The sequence below is a fragment of the Artemia franciscana genome, chromosome 2, assembly GCF_032884065.1.
Source record: "Artemia franciscana chromosome 2, ASM3288406v1, whole genome shotgun sequence".
Classification (NCBI taxonomy): Eukaryota; Metazoa; Arthropoda; class Branchiopoda; order Anostraca; family Artemiidae; genus Artemia; species Artemia franciscana.
Window position 1 is genome coordinate 25,296,108 of NC_088864.1, and position 20,810 is coordinate 25,316,917.

Genomic DNA, 20,810 nt, shown 5'->3' on the forward strand with positions numbered 1-20,810 from the left:
AAAAAACACACAAAGACAAACACACAGACAGGCAAACACACAGTCAGACACAAAGGTACGATGAAAGAAAGACAAAAACACACAGAAACACACAGTCAGATACACAAAAACAAAGACAGACACAGAGACAGGCAAACACAAATTGTAAAGCACACTTTCACAGTGAGAGAGACAAAAAAGCCCAACACAAACATACGGAGTTAGACACAAAAACACTAACAGAGAGAGATTAAAATTCTTACAAACACACAAGACAAACCACAGAGGCAAGCAAAAGTACGGTCAGGTACATAGGCACGATAAAAGAGAGACAACGGCACACACAAAACAAAGAGTCAGACACAGAAACACATAGATAGACGGAGAGACAGACAAAAAGACGTTCAGAAGCAAAGGCAAGATGAGAGATAGACAAAGACACCAACAAAACACAAAGTAAGATGCACAAACACACAAATACACACACAAAGACTGACAAACAATCGCTCAGACACAAATGTAGAGAGAGACAAAATTACCCACACAAACGCACAGAAACGCGAGTCAGAAACACGAACATGCAAAGACACAAAAAGGAAAACAGTCGCCCAGACACTCTAGCCTACAGAAAGAGAGAGGCCAAAATACACGCTCAGAGACACAGCCACGGAGAGAAAAAGAGTAAAAACACATCCAAACACACAGAGTCAGATACACAAACACACAAAGACAGACACAAATTTATGCGGACCGATACTTAGACAAACAGGCAAGGTCAGAGAGAGACAAAAAACACACATACACAAACAAAAAAAGTCAGACGCAAATTGACAGACACAGAGACAGACAAACAGACGCTCAGATACAAAGGCAGTGAGAAAGAGAGAGAGAAATAAAGACACATGCAAGAACGCACAGTCAGAGATACGAAAACACAAAGACAAGCAAACAGACACTCAGGCACACGAACGTGGTGAGAGAGAAACAAAAAACATACACAAACAGACAGAGTTAGACACACAAAGACGCAAATACAGACGCTTAACCAATGAAAGTACCACCTCCTACGGTATGGGTACCAGCAACTGGCCAATAGCTAACCCAGGTAACTGTAACCACCGTTTCACACCCCTGGTACCTGCAGCCAACCTATCTAAAAAGCTAGAAAAAATGTCATCCAAATGGATATTTCATCGGATCTTGCACTTTTTCTAATGATTTAGCCTTTTTATTACATGCTAGTTGGTTAGGTTAACCTAACCTACACATGGTAGGCTAGGTCATTTCAGGTTAGATAGCGTGCCAAAACGCCTAATTTCACCTACCCATTGTGTAGGTTAGATTAAGCTAACCCACTAGCATGTAAGAAAAAGGCCGAATCCTTAAGAAAAACGGTTTGAGTTTCTATGAAATACTTTTCTTGGTCCAACTGTCCAAGGAACGACTCCATTGGGCTTTCCCCTGGTCTTACATTCAATTCTTAGGCCGGACAAAAATCTTGAAGAAAAAAACGCCTTGAAAGAAAAAAACACCTTGAGTAAAATGAAATCTTGAAGAAAATAATCTCTTGAAGGATTTTGTAACATCCAACGTTTTAGCCTTCATTACATAAAAGTTACGTGTTCACCACGCACCACCATTATATAACACTCACATTTCCACCACCATTAGATAACATCCACAGGTGAGGCATCCTCAGTTAGAAACTGGGGTTCCCTACTGGCCCCTGAGCTCTTGCAAGTCACGTGAAATTACGTCATTCTCAACGTAGGTAAACTTTCCCAGAACAAGTGTCGTTAGCCCTCAAAACCTGTTTGGCCGTTAAACATTTAAATTTGGAAAAACTTAAGACATTCTCTGCAAAAACTTGGCAATGGCGGCAATGATGCTTACTTAACAGCTTATTCACTTCTATGTGCAACTCTTACTAGAATGTATGTAGTGAAACGTAAAAGCCACCTGTATGCTTGGTTGACCAGGTGTACTATACCATTACATAACAAACAAATGTACTATGGTATTGCATAAGAGCCAGGTGTGCGTAATAACGTCTTGAGAGACTAGTAGCTCCGATAGTCTATCTCATATCTGTCAATTTAAAACCATTGAGGCGTCACTATAGATCTAGAGAATTAAGTTGAAACTTTCAGGGTATGTTAAGGAGAATGTTGAACTAATCAAAAGGCACATGTACACGCTACTACTGCTACCAATACAACTGGCACTGCTAAACCTTCTTCCATTACAACTACTACCACAAATAATACTACTAAAAGTACAAAGAAAACTGCTAGTAGTACTTCTGAAACTAAAGGTATTATGGTGAATGTTTCACAGAATCTTGAGGAGGATGTTGAACGAAATTTATCGACAATATGTCGGTTCAAGCTATTAAAAGGGCGTAAGAGCTATGTCCCTGGAAAATCTCAGAGCATTAAGTTGAAACTTTCAGTGCATGTTGAGGGGCACGTTGTACAAACCAAAAGGCACTATAAGCATACTAATATCACTAATATTACTACTACTTTTAATAATAGTAATAAAAAGTGCATTACAAACTTTGATTTCCGATTAAATGAGCCTTCTATCGATCTTTTAGGATCAATAGTTTGATACGATCATCTCTGGGGAAACAAAACCAACGAAAAAAACAAATGAATACTCATCCATGACATTTCTTCTGGCTAGAAAATGCAAAAATACATATTTTTGTATATAGGAGCTTTAAAGCTTAACAGTAGGGTTCTCTGATATCCTGAATCTGAAGATGTGATTTTCATTAAGAGATTTTGATGGTTTCGGAGTTTTTCGCCCCTTTTTGAAAAATTGGGAGAATTTTCTCTGGCTCGTACTTTTGATGGTTAACATTAAAATTGATGAATTTCAAGTATTTTGAAAGTTTCTGTTACTATTGAGCTGCATCACTCCCTACTTACAGTTTGTTACTTCAAACTGTTTGAAAACCGAATGATTTGAAATATTCTTTCTCAACCAAAGAAAAAGGCTATTTAATTCAAATCGAACAGAAATTTAATCTAAAAGCATTTGTCCGCAAAAGTCGTTTCTTAAAAGGAGAGTAAAGAAGAGTAAAAAGCTTCATTAAACCAAAGATAAACAGAGACAAAGTCAAATAATTTTTGAATCGTAAAATAAGCCAAAAATCACCATCAATACGTCATCCCCCGATTGGACTCCTCCCCACATCCTTAACCTATTTTTTGCAGCATCCTTTGCCTTTTTTATGAATAGGTAAATGAAACGTAAACAAAAGGAAATTTCAATAAATGACTAAGTCAAACTCAAAGCGAGCAGAGACTAAGAAAGGGAGGACTTGTGACCTCCATGCCTTCAAAAAACTAGAACATGATTTGGACTTCGTTAAAAAAAATTCAAATTGTTTCCCTTTCTTTAATTTTAATAGATCCAAAATTAGTATGAAAGTCAGGAATGAATATCAGTGCTTATACTAAACTGTCCATCATTTTTATTTGTCAGTAATGTAGCGAACTTGATTTTTTATTCTTTTCGATACTATGAAAAATATAAACACATGTTTTTTCCCTATGTTTCCCTATGTAACGGGCCATGGAGCCTTGTGGGGATAGAAAGTTATTATTGTCCATTTATTTTGATGTTAATAAACTGAACTGAACTGAAAATCTTGAAATAAGGATTGTCTTCAGTAAAGAGCAAATTTTGTTCTGATCTTAAAAACAGACGGAGGTGTCATCCCTACTCCTATTAGTTTCTTCTATTTTTAGTTTGACTCTTTGTTTGTTGTAACATTTGTTCGTTTTGGATTTTATTAATTTATTAATGGTTGTTTGTGATAGTTATATGCTTGAAAACTTATATAGTTGATTTCTGCTCATCTTTGGATCAATGCAGCTCATTATGTTTCATTGAAAAACTTATTTTGTGAAAAAAAGTGTTTTAACGTTAAGGCCGTGATTTAGTGAACTGATGGAACTCGAAAATCCCATGTTAAATTGAAAATTTATATTTAAAAAGTACTCAAGTATTCATTGGCGGAAGATGCCGCTTTTAATATCAGGCCATAGCTTCTTGAAGATGCTACAAAATGTTTGAAAGGATTTTGCTCTATTTCCTCTAATTGCTTAGAAATCTTAGAAAATGTCTAGGTCTTTTTCACAAGTGTACTCGATAAAAGATATTGCTTTTAGAATAAAATCGGTACTGTCATGAGCAGAAGACAATAACCTGTAAGATGATTGGAACTATTTTTCGATTTATTTTCCTGTTTTCTAACAGTCCCATAGAATATTTTCAGCTACCTGAAATTTTTACAAGTCGGTTGCCAGAAAGAATCGTTTCAGATCACCGATAATACCCCCAAGAGACCAAAATGACAAGGTGGTATAATCAGCTGCTTGTTTATAGAATGTGAAATTTCCATAAATTATTTCAACGCAATGAAGAAACCTAGAAATAAGAAATAGTCAGGAGCCTTCAGTAAAGCTGTGCACACAAGGCCAAAATCATGGAGAAAATTAAATCAAAGCGAGGTATACATCTTAAAAGTGTTACCACACATAGACAGCGCCTTTGTAAAAAGTATTTGGAGCTTGGTAGATGTAAATATCCAAAATATCTAATAATGCGGTACCCTGAAGAACTAGACAAGTCGAGAGATTTAGGTCAATCGACAAACCTTGAGGCGGAGCAGAACCCCGTAGCTACTTCCCCGTTGCCCTACCGGATCGTGACTGGTGGTAGAAACTTGGATTGCGACGAATTGAAGGATTGCCGATGGATTTTTGATCCTGTATTTTTCGTGCGCGATCTAGAGACTTAAGTTTGGAAGCACAGGTGAGGAGGAAGCAACCCGTAAAAATCATAGAACCTTAACGAAATTAAATAAAAAAAAACAAGTTTTTTTAACTGAAAGTAAGGAGCGACATTAAAACTTAAAACTAACAGAAATTACTTCGTATATGAAAGAGGCTGCTTCCTCATCAACGCCCCTCTCTTTACGCTAAAGTTTGACTCTGTCTCTCAATTCTTCTTTTTAAAACAGTAAAACCCTTTAGCGTAAAGAGCGGGGCGTTGATGAGGAAGCAGCCTCTTTCATATACGAAGTAATTTCTGTTCGTTTTAAGTTTTAATGTCGCTCCTTACTTTCAGTTAAAAAACTTGTTTTTTTTTTTATTTAATTTCTGAACGTTTTTGAATCAATGCATGTTTTGATTTTGGCTCTCCGCAGAGGAATAATTAAAACGAAATTTGCATTTTTTTTTTGGCTAAATGGCTTTCTCATAATTTTGATCGAATGATTCTGAGAAAAAAAGAGCGGGGGAGGAAGCCTAGTTGCCCTGCGATTTTTTGGTTAATTAAAAAGGCAACTAGAACTTTTAATTTTTTACGAATATTTTTATTAGTAAAAGATTTACGTAACTTATAAATTCGCTTACATAAAGAACTTTTGTATTCTCATATTTTTATTACATATATGAGGGGGTTCGCCCCCTTGTCAGATCCTCGCGCTTTACACTAAAGCTTAAATTTTGTCCAAATTCATTAAGAATGAGCCCAGAATCACAAAAGCCGTAGAATAAATAGTTGAAATTACTAAAAATACTTTAGCGTAAAGAGCGAGGTATTAGGAGGAGGTGAGCCCCTCAAATGGGTAATAATTTCTGTTTGTTTTAAGTTTTAATGCTTTTCCTTACTTCCAGCTGAAAGAACTTTTTCATATTTATTTTTTCATTGTTTTTTTTTTAAATAATGCTAGTAAATCCTGCGCTCCCTTCATGGATATTTTCTTCCCCCATGACAAATTATCGATGGAAAGTACCCCCAGCATATCCCCCTCTTCTTAACCCCTCCCCAACCAAAAAAATCCTCCTGAAAACGCCTGTACACTTCCCAATAACCATTACTGTATGTAAGCATTGGTCAAAGTTTGTAACTTGTTGCCCCTCCCATGGGGACTGTGGGGGATTAAGTCGTCCCCAAAGACATATTTATAAGGTTTTTCGACTACGCTGAATAAAATGGCTATCTCAGAATTTTGATCCGTTGACTTTGGTAAAATAATTAGCATGGGAGGGGGCCTAGGTGCCCTCCAATTTTTTGGTCACTTAAAAAGCGCACTAGAACTTTTCATTTCCGTTAGAATGAGCTCTCTTGCAACATTATAGGACAACTGGGTCGATACGATCACCCTTGGGAAGAAAAAAAACAAAAAAAAAACAAATAAAATCGCATCCGTGATCTGCCTTCTGGCAAAAAATACAAAATTCCACATTTTTGTAGATAGGAGCTTGAAACTTCTTCGGTAGTGTTCACTGATACGCTGAATCTGATGGTGTGATTTTCGTTAAGATTCTATGACTTCTAGGGGGTGTTTCTCCTATTTTCTAAAATAACGCAAATTTTCTCAGGCTCGTAACTTTTGATGGGTAAAACTAAACTTGATGAAACTTATATATTTAAAATCAGCATTAAAATGCAATTCTCTTGATGTAGGTATTAGTATCAAAATTCCATTTTTTAGAGTTTTGGTTACTATTGAGCCGGGTCGCTCCTTACTACAGTTCGTTACCACGAACTGTTTGATTTACACCACCAGATTCAGCGTATCAGAGAATCCTACTGTAGTTTCAATCTCCTGTCTACAATTAAACAAAAAAACAAAACAAGTTTTTTTAAGTGAAAGTAAGGAGCGACATTAAAACTTAAAACGATAAGAAATTACTCCGTGTATGAAAGGGGCTTTTTCTCTTCAACGCCCCGCTTTTTACGCTAAAGTTTTTTACTGTTTTAAAATGTAGAGTTAAGAGAAAGAGTCAAGCTTTAGCGTAAAGAGCGGGGCGTTGAGGAAGAAAAGCCCCTTTCATTTACGGAGTAATTTCTGTTCGTTTTAAGTTTTAATGTCGCTCCTTATTTTCATTTTAAAAAAAATGTTTTTGTTTGTTTAATTTCTGGACGTCTTTGAATTAATGCATGGTTTGATCTTGGCTCTCGACATATAAATAATTAAAACGAAATTTGCATATTAATTTTTTGAGGCTAAATGGCTTTTTCACAGTTTTCATCGGAAGATTTTGAGAAAAAAGGAGCGAGGGAGGAGGCCTAGTTGACCTCCTATTTTTGATTACTTAAAAAGGCAACATTTACTTATTATTTTTACGAACGTCTTCGTAAGTAAAAAATATACGTAACTTACGAATTAAATTACGTAGCAAACTTCAATATTCGTATATTTTTATTGCGTATATGAGAGGGCTCATCCCTCGTTGATACCTCGCTCTTGATACTAAAGCTTAAATTTTGTCCCAATTCCTTAAGAATGACCCCTGAATCACAAAGGCCGTAGAATAAATAGTTGAAATTACTAAAAATGCTTTAGCGTAAAGAGCGAGGTATTACGAGGAGGTAGACCCCTCATATGCGTAATAATTTCTGTTCGTTTTAAGTTTTAATGCTGCTTCTCACTTTCAGTAGAAAAAAAACTTTTCATGTTTATTTTTTCATTGTTTTTTTTAAATAATGCTAGAAAATCCTGCGCCCCCTCCATTGAAAGTCTCTTCCCCCATGAGAAGTTCCTCATGGAAAAATCCTCCCCGGTAACCCTCTCCCCTCAAATATCCCCCCAAACCAAAAAAATCCACCTGAAAACGTATGTACACTTCTTAGTAACCATTACTATATGTACACACAGGTCAAAGATTGTAACTTGCAGCCCATCCAACGGGGACTGCGGGGGAGTAAGTCATCCCCAAAGACATAGTTATCGGGTTTTTCGACTATGCTGAATAAAATGGCTATCTCAGAATTTTGATCCGGTAACTTTGGGGGAAAATGACCGTGGGAGGGGGCCTAGGTGCCCTCCAATTTCCCATCACCCCTGGAAAAAAAAAACAAATAAACACGCATCCGTGATTTGTCTTCTGGCACAAAATGCGAAATTCCACATTTTTATAGATTGGGGCTTGAAACTTCTACAACAAGGTTCTCTGATACGCTGAACCTGATGGTGTGATTTTCGTTAAGATCGTATGACTTTTAGGGGGTGTTTCCCCCTATTTTCTAAAATGAGGGAAATATTTTCAGGCTCGTAATTTTTGATGGGTAAGACTATTCTTGATGAAACTTATATATTTAAATCAGCATTAAAATGCCATTCTTTTGATATAATTTTTGGTATCAAAATTCAATTTTTTAGAATTTTGGTTACTATTGAGCCTAGTCGCTCCTTACTACAGTTCGTTACCACGAACTGTTTAAAATGTGGAATTTTGTATTTTTTGTCAGAAGGCAGATCACGGATGCGTGTTTATTTGTTTTTTTTTGTTTTTTTTTCCAGGGGTGATCGTATCGACCCAGTGGTCCTAGAATGTTGCGATAGGGTTCATTCTAACGGAAATGAAAAGTTCTAGTGCCCTTTTTAAGTGACCAAAAAAATCGGAGGGTGCCTAGGCCCCCGTCGCACGCTAATTATTTTCCCAAAGTCACCGGATAAAAATTCTGAGATAGTCATTTTATTCAGCGTAGTCGAAAATCCTTACAACTATGCCGTTTGGGATGACCTACTCCCCCACAGTCCCCGTGGGAGGGGCTACAAGTTACTAACACTGACCAGTGCTTACATATAGTAATGGTTATTGGGAAGTGTACAGACGTTTTCTTGGGCGTTTTCATTTGGTTGGGGGCAGGGGTTGAGAAGAGGGGGATATGTTGGGGGAACTTTTTACGGAGGAATTTGTCATGGGGTAAGAAAATTTCGATGAAGGGAGCGCAGGATTTTCTAGCATTATTTAAAAAAAACAATGAAAAAATAAAAATGGCAAAGTTTTTCAACTGAAAGGAACAGAATATTCCTATTATTATTTTCTTGTAAATATTAATTCCTGTAAATATTCCATAATAATTTCTGTTAAAAGGGACAGAAATTATTACGCATATGAGGGGCTCACCTCCTAATACCCCGCTCTTTACGTTAAAGTATTTTTAGAAATTTCAACTATTTATTCTACGGCTTTTGTTATTTAGGGGTCATTCTTAAGAAATTGTGACAAATTTTAAGCTTTAGCGTGAAGAGTGAGGTACTGACGAGGGGGTGAAACCCCTCATATATACAATAAAAATATGAGAATACAGAAGTTTCTTTACGTAAGCTAATTTGTAGGTTGCGTATATCTTTAACTAATAAAATTTATTTTTACTTAAATTTTAAGTAAAAAATTTAAAAATCTTTTTTAAAAATTTTAAATCTTAAAATTTTTATTTTACTTTAAATAATAAAATTTTATTTTTACCCAGCCAAATATATTACTATTTCTCGGCTGAAACATCTCACCAAAGGAAGCTGTCAATCAAAACCTTTGACAAGACTTGATAACTGGTGCTATTTGAAGTTTTGACAACCAACGGTCTCTAGAGAATTAAAAGACAGAAGGCTAACCTAACTTCAATTTTGAAGCTCGATGTTTTCAATTTCACTTAATCACGGCCTTAATCACAACCAAATTTTACATTATCATTGCTATTGTACATTATCATTAGTTTATAACCTAATTTTATTGTTTTCAGAACTTCGAAAAGAAACAAACAATACAATTTTGAAGGTCTATTCATAAAAAAATGATGGATCTGACTACCTATGAGCTTTTCTAATTTCTTACAACCTGAAGTGCTAATTAGGTCTTATGATCTAATACCAAAAATAAACCATTCTGTGTTTATTTTCTATTAAGTGCCTAGTAATTCAAAGTAGTTTGTTAAAAACCACTGGTCGTTGGACTAATTGGAAGAACTCTTTTTTGCGCCATTGTTAAGTGACTTGACTTCTTTGAAACTTTGAAGAAGATCAATATACATTGACTTAAAAAAGGACCGTGACTCAATTAGACTTCAAGTAATCATGGAAATATGTCATTTTCTTAGAAGTTCAACTTTTTATTATTAAGTCTGTCAATCTCTTTTGTATCGACACTTTAATCAACCCTTTCCAATTTATTTAGACTACTCATTTACACTAACTGTCATCATAAATTTTTTTAATGAAGAGTCTAAAGACGTTATCAAGGATCTATCCGAAAGAACAAAAAAAAACTTTCAAAGAAAAGAAAAACCTTCCTAAAGAAAAGAGTGTTCAAAAGAAAAATGAGGTTTTTTTCTTCATCGTCTCTTTAGAATAAAGAATTTCACAGCCTTTTTCTTTTTCAAATACTTAAAGATGCAAACTAGAAATGTTTCGTATAATAGGGAGCTATAATGACCAAGATTTCTTCCAGTTGAGGAAGACATTTCCATGCACTTCTGCTTGATTGCTCAAAATCTTTTTCAAAAAACCTTAATATGAAATAACAATAGAAGTAAAGGAATTGGCCCTGTCTATCAATATTATTTGAAAGTTAACTTTTTTGGCATATGGAACATGTTTATCACAAGGAACAATATAATGAAAAAGGAGGGACTTTTTTGGAATATTTCAAGTAGCGGTATCTCCTCCTCTTAAGAAGGATTTTCAACTAAGCACCGGTTTTTTAGCCTTGATTGACTGGCTTAAGAGAGTAGGGGAATTTTTTTCATGAGTTGGCTAAATTTTAATTTCATTACCTATACAATAATCCTCTCATTTCTTCTTCTATTTAACTGATATTCTCTTGTGAAGCTATTTAATCTTGTGAAGCTAATAAAAGCCTAATCTGGTATTTAATCTAACGTAAACAAAGAAATGACAATATAAGCTACAGAGAAGATAAGAAGAACTAACTATGAAAAGAATACCAGGTCAGTATTTAGGTTTTTCTTTGTTCATGTTTTTTTTTTCTTAATGCCAGCAAGAGCTGTCACCAAGTCAGTACATCAAAATTGCCAGCCTTCTTTTCCCTGATTAAATAAAAAAAAAATATTTCAAGTAAAACTAATGAGCACAATTAAAACATAGAACGAAAAGGAATTATTCCGTATATGAGGAAGAATTCCCCGTTCTCAACCCCAGGTATTTACGTTAAAGCCTCAAAGTTCTATGAAGGAAACAGCATCTCCTTTAATATACGAAATAATTTTGCCTCATTTTAAGTTTTGATGTTGCTCCCTATTTTCAGTTGAAAAAACTTGTCTTTTTTATTTAATTTATAACCGTTTTTATGATCATAACAGGAAATCTCCTTCCCTTCCTCGTGCAAAAATTTTTCTCTAAAAATTACCCCCGGATAGGCCTACTTTCCTCTTCACGGAAAATCATATCGTTGAAAACCCATCCCCGCCGGTAGAAAATTTCTCCGAAGTTTTTGTATATTTCCAATAACAGATACTATATGCGTAGCCTGCAGCCTTATCCTTACTGACTATGGGGGGGTTTATTTCATCTCATAGTTATTAGACCTTCAAAGTATACTGAATTTCATAATATTCTATCACAACAATTTTGATGGGATATCTTTGGGGAAAAAAGGGGGTGGAAGGTGAGCTAGTTGCCATCCAATCCTTCTGACCACTGAAAAATTATGCTATTGGACAATTGGTTCCGTACGATTATGTCTAGGGAAAAAAACTCAGACGTGATCTTTCTTCTGGCAAAAAAAAATATACAAATTCCACATATTTCTAGCTAGGTGCTTGACACCTCTATAGTAGGGTCTTCTAATATACTGAATTTGGTGGTGTGATTTTTATTCAGATCCCTTTGCTTATTGGGGCTGTTTTCTCTTTGAAACTCGATAAATATTTCTCATGTTCGCAGGTTTCCATAGGCACCATTAAAATGAATGAGTTTTATATATATAGAATCAGTAATAAAAGCCAAATATTCTTATGTATGTATTGTTATAAAGATTCCGGTTTTTAGAGTTTAAGCTACTATTTGGCCGAGTCACTCTTCCTTACAGTTAATTACCACGAACTGTTTGTTTATATTTTCTTTATAATATAAGCTAACTGCCCTTATTATTTAGTGTCTCCTTCTTTCCGATCAAATTAATTATCAAATCTATTTAACTGATAAACATTCTGTTGGGATTATAAGTTAAGAGGTCAAAAGCTATTGTTCCTTCCTCCTTAGAACTCCTCCCTCCCAATGAAGGCAAAAAAGACAGCCATCTCCACATTTTGCCAAGTATGCCTCGACTTGCAGCACACTGCCATGATTCCTTAACCGTCCGAAACACCACGGACCCTGCTTTTGTTGCTTAGCGGCTTAGAAGGTCTTACTCTAATTACTAATCATATGTCGTTATTGAAAGGCAAAATTAAAATTTCAGACCTTTTCCTATTCTTCGCTATTTTTAGAGGGGATTGGTATTCCATCTTTGGCTTTTCTCGGATTTTTTTCTTATGTGTACATATGTTTGAATTTTCCGTAATTACTGCTTTTTTTCCCCTATTTTTTGCTTTTAATTCAAATTTGACATATGTAGTCTTTAACATAGATTTTAACATGAAATACTAACTCGTCCTATCTCTAGTTGAAGTCTATAGGCTCAGAAACTACATTCGAAACTTCAAGTTCCATTTAGGTCTATGCGCTTTCGATGCGAAACTGAATCACTCACAACTTTGAAAAACTCCTTGTTTCTTATAATGCTCCATTTGACATGAACAACTGCCTAAAAAGACAGAAGAAACCTGTCTTGACATTCAATTTAGCTAGCAAGCACTGTTGAACCATGATGTGTTGAAAAAAAGAAGCAACCTCTATATTAAACTTTAAACTCGGCTATCAAAATCTAGGGCCCTAAAATCTGATTGAAATTTAAATAAATCACATTAATGTTGGTTGTTACTTCCGTCATTGAAGAATTTTACTTTCTTCTTTTTTAATTCCGTGGAAGCATTCCAGTCCAGCTGTATTAATGCCTATTTAGCTTTAGTGAAGATCATTTGAAAGCCCATTTCGTGGAGCATTTGAAGTCCATTGTAGTCCGAGTGTCGTTAATTTGACCTGTAGTATATTGATTATTTTTGAGTTTAACTTCAAGTTTTATGTATTGGATTACCCAGTCATCTGAGTAATTTCTTTATTATAACATCTTTCACAGCGTGAGACTGCTAAAAAAAAAAAAGTTTAGTTGTTATGTGGAAAAGCTTTTTGCTAGTTGCCCAAGTGAGAAAAATGTTGGGAGACTCTCATATGACCCCGAATCCCCCAAAAGAGTACTTACTTGCACTTGTGGTGGGAATCAGGTGTTTCCACCTCGCCCGGCATCGATGATCTTAGAGACCTTCTTGGACCATGTTTTTCGACCTTGTGCCAGCTACTCTGCAAGAGTGAGCCACTGTGTTGACCATCTGTGACCGAATTTTCTGAAACCTCAGATTGGTTAAAGGTCTGACTTGGCCAGGTTCCACCGGTTCTTCCTCTGTCCTCCTTGGCGTTTCTTCCAGTAGCTAATAGGCTCAACTAGAAGCATTTGGCGAGGCAGGTACTCTGGCGGTTTCCGTAATACATGGCCCAACCATTTCAAACGGCGTTCTTTAATAGTGAGCACAACATCTCCCTGAATATTGCACATTCGACGTATATTTACGTTGGAGATACGGTCACGTAGCTTTACTCTGAGAATTCTTCGCAGACAAGTATGCTCAAACACCTTAAGTGTATTCTCTTGCTCTAGTTTTACCGACCATGTTTCGCACCCGTAAAGGAGAACGGTGCGGACTAGTGCCATGTAAATTCGAACTTTCGTTCGGACACTGATTTCGCGGCGATTCCATAAGGGTTTCCGAAGGGAGGCAAAGACGCTTTCTGTATTCTCTGTTGGATATCAGCGTTGGAAGATCCGTCAGTACAAAGCTGGGAGCCTAGGTATGTGAAACGGTTGACTTTTTCCAGCTGAACTTGGTTGACAGTTAGTGGGAATGGTCCTGTGTCGTGGTTAATAGCCTTGAATTTCGTTTTCTCTGTGCTGACTTTCAAGCCGATCAGGTCTGCCCAGGCCACAACGCTGTCAAGCATGTTTTGGGCTTCTACAGGGTATGACAGGAGGCCAACATCATCCGCATAGTCGAGGCCAGTCAGTGAGAGATTCTGTCCAATCAGTGCTCCTGGATAAGACGATAGAGCATTTTCAAGCACACAACCTATGCAATAATTGAACAGAGTCGGAGAGAGGACACACCCTTGTTTTACTCCGACCTCAACCAGAAATTCTTCGGTTTCTTCACCGTAGACTCTAACTCGGCTCACTGACACGTCATAGCATGCCTTCATCAGTTCAACAAACTTCAGCGGCATTCCGTCATTCTCTAGGATCTTCCAAAGTTTCTGGTGAGTGAGAGAGTCGAAGGCGGCAATGAAGTCCAGGAACATCAAGATCAGGGGTAGGTTGTACCTTTCAAACTGCTGGATAATGAGGCGAAAGGTGAAAATATTATCAGTATAGCCTCTATCTGGTCGAGAGCCGGCTTGATTTCCTCGAGTTCTTTCCTTCCTTGCCCCTTTGAAGCGGCTCAAGAGTATGATCCCGAATATTTTGACTGCAATGTCTATGAGATTTATTCCGCGGTAATTTTTGCATTTGGTTTTGTCTCCTTTCTTATAGAAAGGGAGGATGACTGATGTCTTCCAATCTTTTGGAAAGGTGTTAGTTCTCCACACTTCTTTGAGAATGCCATGGATCTTTTCAGCAGTGACCTCAGGGCATTGTTTGTATAAGGCCGTCTTAACCTGGGGCTTTTTGGTTTTTAGGGTCTTGATCGCTTTTATTATTTCTGCTCTGGTCGGTGTATCAAGCTCGATATCCTAAGGCTCTTTAGACACGGAAGGTGGGAAGGCATCATAAGCAGATGAAGGGGATGGGTTCAGGAGGAACTGACGATTAACCCCAAACAAGTAACTAAGACACTAACTCTTACTTCCAACAAGACCTGGCCGTGATTCAAGCTCTCTTTACTTTGCAGAGGATGAACTTCGTCATGACACAAAAACGAAAAACTCTTACACCTGCTCATCTTCTTCAAAGGTTAACTAATATCCAGTAACTCTTTCTTTTAGATATCCCTAGAGTTTTCACTTAAAAAGTAGCATTAAATTGAGATATTCTGCAATATAAATTTGGAGGGCAAAAATTCTGTCAGTTAAGTACACATTGAATGGGAGCCTTAGTTCTGTGGATTTTCACGATTCTAGGTTTTCATCTCCAAATTCTGCTTTCTAACTGAAGCAACATATTTTCCCGCAGCAGAATAACATTTCCCCAGCCAAATACTTTATATTTGCTATTTTTTCCCTTTTCCTTGAGGATTCCTCCAGCTAAATTCAATTCAAGTTTTCTATTAACAGATGAATAATCTTAGTCTAAAAAGATGATTCAATCTATAGCACAGATGATTCAATCTATAGCACAGAAATATTTGAAGCGGACGAGTTAGGTACTATAACAACGAAAGCAAGAAGTTTAAAGGAATCGAGTAAAAAGCGTAGAAGAAGCTCATACACAAATTCAAAGAACAATGACCAGCAATAAATAGTCCCTGAAAAGGAGTTCAAGTCACCTGACAGAACAATTTGACCTCAAGACTGATTGTTTATTTTATTCGAGCCGAATGATTTTCAAGAAGACTCACAAGAAGTAAATTAGCTTTTGCTGGTGGCTCTTTGTCAAAAATGAAATGGTCGCTGATCTGAGAAAATTCATGACCACATTCTAGCATCGAATGTGACCCTGCAAACAGTACATGACCCTGTATGATGAGTCAGTTTTCCGGTGATACGAAAGGTTTGGAGATGGAATATTTAATGAAGAGACCAAAGGCGAAGATAGTGGTGTCACATTAGACCCATGACTCATGTTACATCCTACTGCAAGACCCATTTGATCAATGGGCAAAACATAGTCATGGATATAGGACTGTTAGTTGCAAATATGCCATGTCCTCGGTCGTTACAAGAAATCAAACGATAAAAACCATGAGCGCAAAAGAAATAATGAAGGCTAATGAAATACCTATTCTTTACTTCAAAAATTTAAGTAGCAAGGTTTTCATTGCAAGTTAGGGACTACTAAGAGGTTTGCACTAGACCATTTGCACAACTTGAATTTTTGTGAAGATGTCAAAGCTGTTTCAAGTCCCCATCCTGAGTTGTAAAGTAACACTACCTGTTTACCTTTTAATGAAACGTCAGTTTACCCAGGAAAAGTTTTGGTGATATTTTCACCGTCAATTGATATTAGCCAGAATAATCCGACCTGTATTTATACTACCCTTCATTTTCCGACTTTCCAGCGTGAGAAGCATAATTCCGAGCCTGATTTGACATTTGATGGAACATTCTACTTGAAAACCATTGAATATCACTGACTGACTCAATAGAAAGTTTTTGAAGTGCTTAGTTTTACTCTTCGGACAGTTTTACCTTTGAAAGAGATTCTTAGCTGCCATATGATGCAAGCTTCTGGTCTACAGGAAATATTGTGGCTGATATATGCACCAAATGCTGTTCAGCAGATTTTCAATGGCTATTTTAGGGATATAAGAGGTCAAGTGCTTGTTGATTGGATCTAAAACCGTTATTATCGGCACAAATGTGTAATGTAAAGCAGACAAGGGATTTTGATCAGATCGATCTTTGCAAGAGTTCAGACGAGTTTCATGTTTTTCACTCAGTATTTGTCGTTGTCTCAAATGGACGCATTAAAGTTAAGGAGGTAGCATAAGAGATGTCAATTTACGTGTTTTCAAGAAAAATCGAGTCCCTCAAACATTCAATGCTGAGAATATAAAAGATTATAAAGCTTTGGATTGACGTTTACATGAATGAAGTTGACTTACGGAAGTCTTCAGTTGTGCAATTGGGGCTTTTGCCTCTACATTGCAGAACAGATGGTTTAGTTCTTTGCATCTTCCAATGCTCAGTTGTATGTGAAGTCTTATAGAATATATTTAGAAAGTGGTCAACCGGAAGGAAACAAAATATCAGAGGTTCAAAAATTCAAAAACGGTAACTTTGTGATACAACACTTCGACAGATTCTGGATTGGTCCTGCCCATGACCTGATCATGGAACAAGTGTTAATACACTCTCTAATATACAGTTGAGGTATAAAACGTAGACACAGTATGATCGAGTCCCAGCTGCTCACATGAAGTTAATTGGTTCCTGCGTGGCTGCCATCAGCTCTGCACTCCAATAATTATCGATCGCAGCATTTGGGACTTTTCTACTTTTCCTGCATTTTCCTTCTTTAACAGACGAGTGATTTCCAGTGATATAGAAACTAGTGGGATCAAGAGGGAGCAGGGGAACTTAGACAAGACTATACCAATAGGTTTTGATATACTGATCGGCAAGAGTGTAAAAGTAAACTCTTGTTCACTTTTACAGCTAAGAGCTTAGCGATGCTAGCTAACAGGAAGATTAAATTTTTGGATAGCTTTTATGACTTTTGAGATTAAGTTTAATATACGCCTGCAGGCCCTACCACCCCCCAGCCTTACGTTTTTTTCTGAATTTTAAGCCCTCAAAAAATTTTCTTGGCATCAGATATTTAGTTCCATGTCCCCGAACCAAAAATGTGTAAAACTGACATATCTCATCACATTTTCAGTAGTTACTCAATTAACATTTTTTTTGTCAAAGCCTCGAATTCAACCAAAAAAACCAACAAATTTGAGGAAACTATTGAGCAGCAGACTTTTTAGATTCAGACCCAGCATATATTTTTTGCTCGGGTAGTGAAAGAATCCTTTTTGTTTGAAGTTGATCCCCCTTTTTCATACATTTCCTAGACTATTTGGCTATGATCTTAACCAGTTCCTCCAATGAATATTGGGTGACCTACATCTAATTGAGAAGCAGTATTAAAGAAATTTAGAAGCACATTCTGCTCCAGTCAGCCTTTAGTCTTTAGAAGAAAATAAATCCGAAATCATAATACATTAATGTTCAACAAATGGTTAGTCGAACCATTTAGGTTTTAATCTATCTATCTGCCGAAGCATCGAAGCATTAAGGAGATCTTAGTCACCATTTTCATAATTTTAATGTACTTTTGTAGCGTATAAGCGTACCTTGTATACGTTCTTCACCAATTTTTTTTCTTTTTGTCTTCCTCAAGTTTAAAAGGTCTTGTGTCTTATGATTGATGCTCATTTTATTTTTTAATTTAATTACGGGAATTAAAAATCTAAATCGTCTTAGCAAAGCAGGTTCCAGACATATACTTGTATTTTTAGAAGATTGCAACGATTAGTGCCCACAATAGAAGTATGAGTTTTTGTAAAAGAAGTTTAAGTAAGTTTTTATGAAAATGTAACCACACCAGAAAATGACAAACCAAAGGCAGTGTTGAAAGCATCACTTGAAAAACTATGTTATGGTCCGGAATTTCAATGAAAAGAAAACCCAAAAGAAAAGAGAGTCCCATTTTAATAGTGTAATCAAACAGTTCGTGGTAATGAAATTTAAAAACAGATATGTGATACCAATAAAAATATCGAAAGAATCGGCTGATTATGGAGATTCAACTTTCATTAAGTTAAGTATTACTCATCAAAAGCTACAAGCTTGAGAAAATTGTCTGACTTCCAAAAAAAGATAGAGTTTTAATGGAAACCACACAATGAGATTTAGTGTATCAAAGAACCCTACTGTAGATGTTTGAAGCTCCTATGTGCCAAAATATGGAATTTGTTATTTTTCCAGACAAAAGATCAAGGAGACGTGTTTATTTATTTGTTTGCTTGTTTTTATTTCCAGGGGTGATCATATCAACCCAGTGGGTCTAGAAAATCAGAAGAGGGCTCATTCTAACGGAAATGACAAGTTCTAGTGCCGTTTTTAAGTGAACAAAAAATTAGAGGGCAACTAGCCCCCCTCCCACGCCTTTTTTTTCCGAAAATCGTCCGATCAAAATATAGAGATAACTATTTTGTTCAGCATAGTTGAAATGCTCAATAACTATGTCTTTGGAGATAACATGACCCCCCACAGCCACAGGGGAAAGGTCTGCAAATTATGAAATTTGCCCACTGTTTACGTATAGTATCTGTGATTGGGAAATATGCGTGCATATTTAGGGCGGAGAGGGGAGGACGAATTTTCTGCTGAGGGGATTTTGCACGGGAAAAATTTTCCATGGAGAGGGAAGTTTCGAGGAGGTAAACTTTCAAGGGGAAATTCAACACCGGGGGAATACGCCAGAGTTCCTATACGAAATTTGTGTATGTATTGCTTTCTGTTTGCCGATTCAATTTTACATGTGGATATATTAAAGGTAGTTGTCCGGGGTAAATTTCCACCAGGATTGAATTGCACAGAAGATATTTCCGTGGGAAGGAGTATTTTTCTGGGCAAGTGGAGCCAGATACCCTACCCCCCCCCTCCTCAACACCTCGCTCTTTACGCTAAAGTTTTAATTCTGTCCCAATTCACTAAAAACGACTCCTGAAATACAAGGGTCGTTTTATTAGAACAATAAGTAACTTTTTTAAAGGTGCCAAAAGAGTTTAGCGTGGAAGAGCAAGGTGTTGAGGAAGGGGCAAACCCATTATATACGTAATAGTTTCTATTCGTTTAAGTTTTAGTGATGCTCCTTACTTTCAGTTGAAAAAAAAACTGTTTTTTTTTATTATTTAATATAGAAAATGGGAGCACGTGTCCTAGTTTCACTTTCCGTCATCCAAGTCTGATCAATCTTCAGCGAGAAGTGCACTGGTGGATGTCAAGATTCTTTTATCTACATATATTTAAAAAGGCTACCAGAGGTCAAGCAGAGTTGCCACGGGTAGTATCAAAGCACTGGTTTTATTACTTTTTGATGAAAGTATTACTTCTTGAATACTTTCTATGAAAGGAATACCTTTCCAATACTTTTGTCAATAGTATTACCCTATCTAGAAAAGGGTAATATCACAGGGATATTAGAAATAAAAAATAAGTTATGTCATTGCTCATATCACTGGTTTTTTACCATTCAGTTTAGCGTATTAAATTACCATTCAGTTTAAAATATTTTAAAATCTTTTGTGGCAGACTTCTTGATGTCTTTTCGATAGTGCGCTCTCGTAGATGTTAATTAAATTCAGAAGTTTTAGAATTTATAATTCGACCTGATGTAATCTTCACTTCAAATGCTTAAAACATCCAGAAAAGTAAATGGTAAAGGTTTAGATTAGTCTCCTGATAAAAACAGCTTATTCGTACATCATGTTATTCAGTCAAATGGGCTGTAAAGTTGCACGGATACCTTCCAGTAGAAGCAGGATATAAAAGAATAACAGAAAAGGTTAAAATTAGCTATTGCCGAAGTATAGGATGCAGTGGTTCTGTACCAACATGTAGAATATACAGTAAGAAGTAAATACTTACATATTGATTCGACTGAGCAGCATTTCTTCAAATCCACAGGGTAAAAAATTGTTTTTCCTTTAATTTAGATCGGAAGAAAGCTAAAATTAAAAAAGAAATTAGGATTTTTTAGAAGGAGGGCGAAACACCTAGAAAACAGCGTGACAGCAATACAAAAAGTACACCATTGGACACTCCATTATTAAAAACCCTAAACTGAAAGTAAAAAGAAGATACCACAAGGTTTTGAGTCTGATAATGTTAGTGTGATGCTTGAAAAGGATAACAGCCTTAAAGCCATGAAGGATAACATCTCTCATAAAGAAAGATATTCCCGGGCTTACTGTCTTTGGATGTAGCTGTCACAGCTTTGCACTATGCCCTGCTAAGGTTTTATGAGCAGTTGCCTACAGAGATTATGAGGTCCATTACAGTTATATACACACAAACATATCAAATAGTCCCAAACAAGTCTAAATAAAAGAACTGGAACTTCAACATAAGGAATTTCAATATTTCTTTGAAGTAGCTGAGTATGCACTCCTGCACCCTTCTTCAACTTGCTGGTTAGCTT

General features: G+C 36.4%; 1 protein-coding gene across 1 annotated transcript in view; it reads right to left on the reverse strand.

Annotated features, from left to right (window-relative positions):
• The window catches only part of LOC136039230 (protein O-mannosyl-transferase TMTC1-like), a 327,626-nt gene extending 307,331 nt beyond the window's left edge, over positions 1-20,295 (reverse strand). The window contains exon 1 of the mRNA XM_065722793.1: positions 20,258-20,295. Coding sequence (XP_065578865.1) covers positions 20,258-20,280 — 23 coding nt within the window. The 5' untranslated portion in view covers positions 20,281-20,295. The remainder of the gene's footprint in view (positions 1-20,257) is intronic.
• Positions 20,296-20,810: the final 515 nt, after the last annotated feature.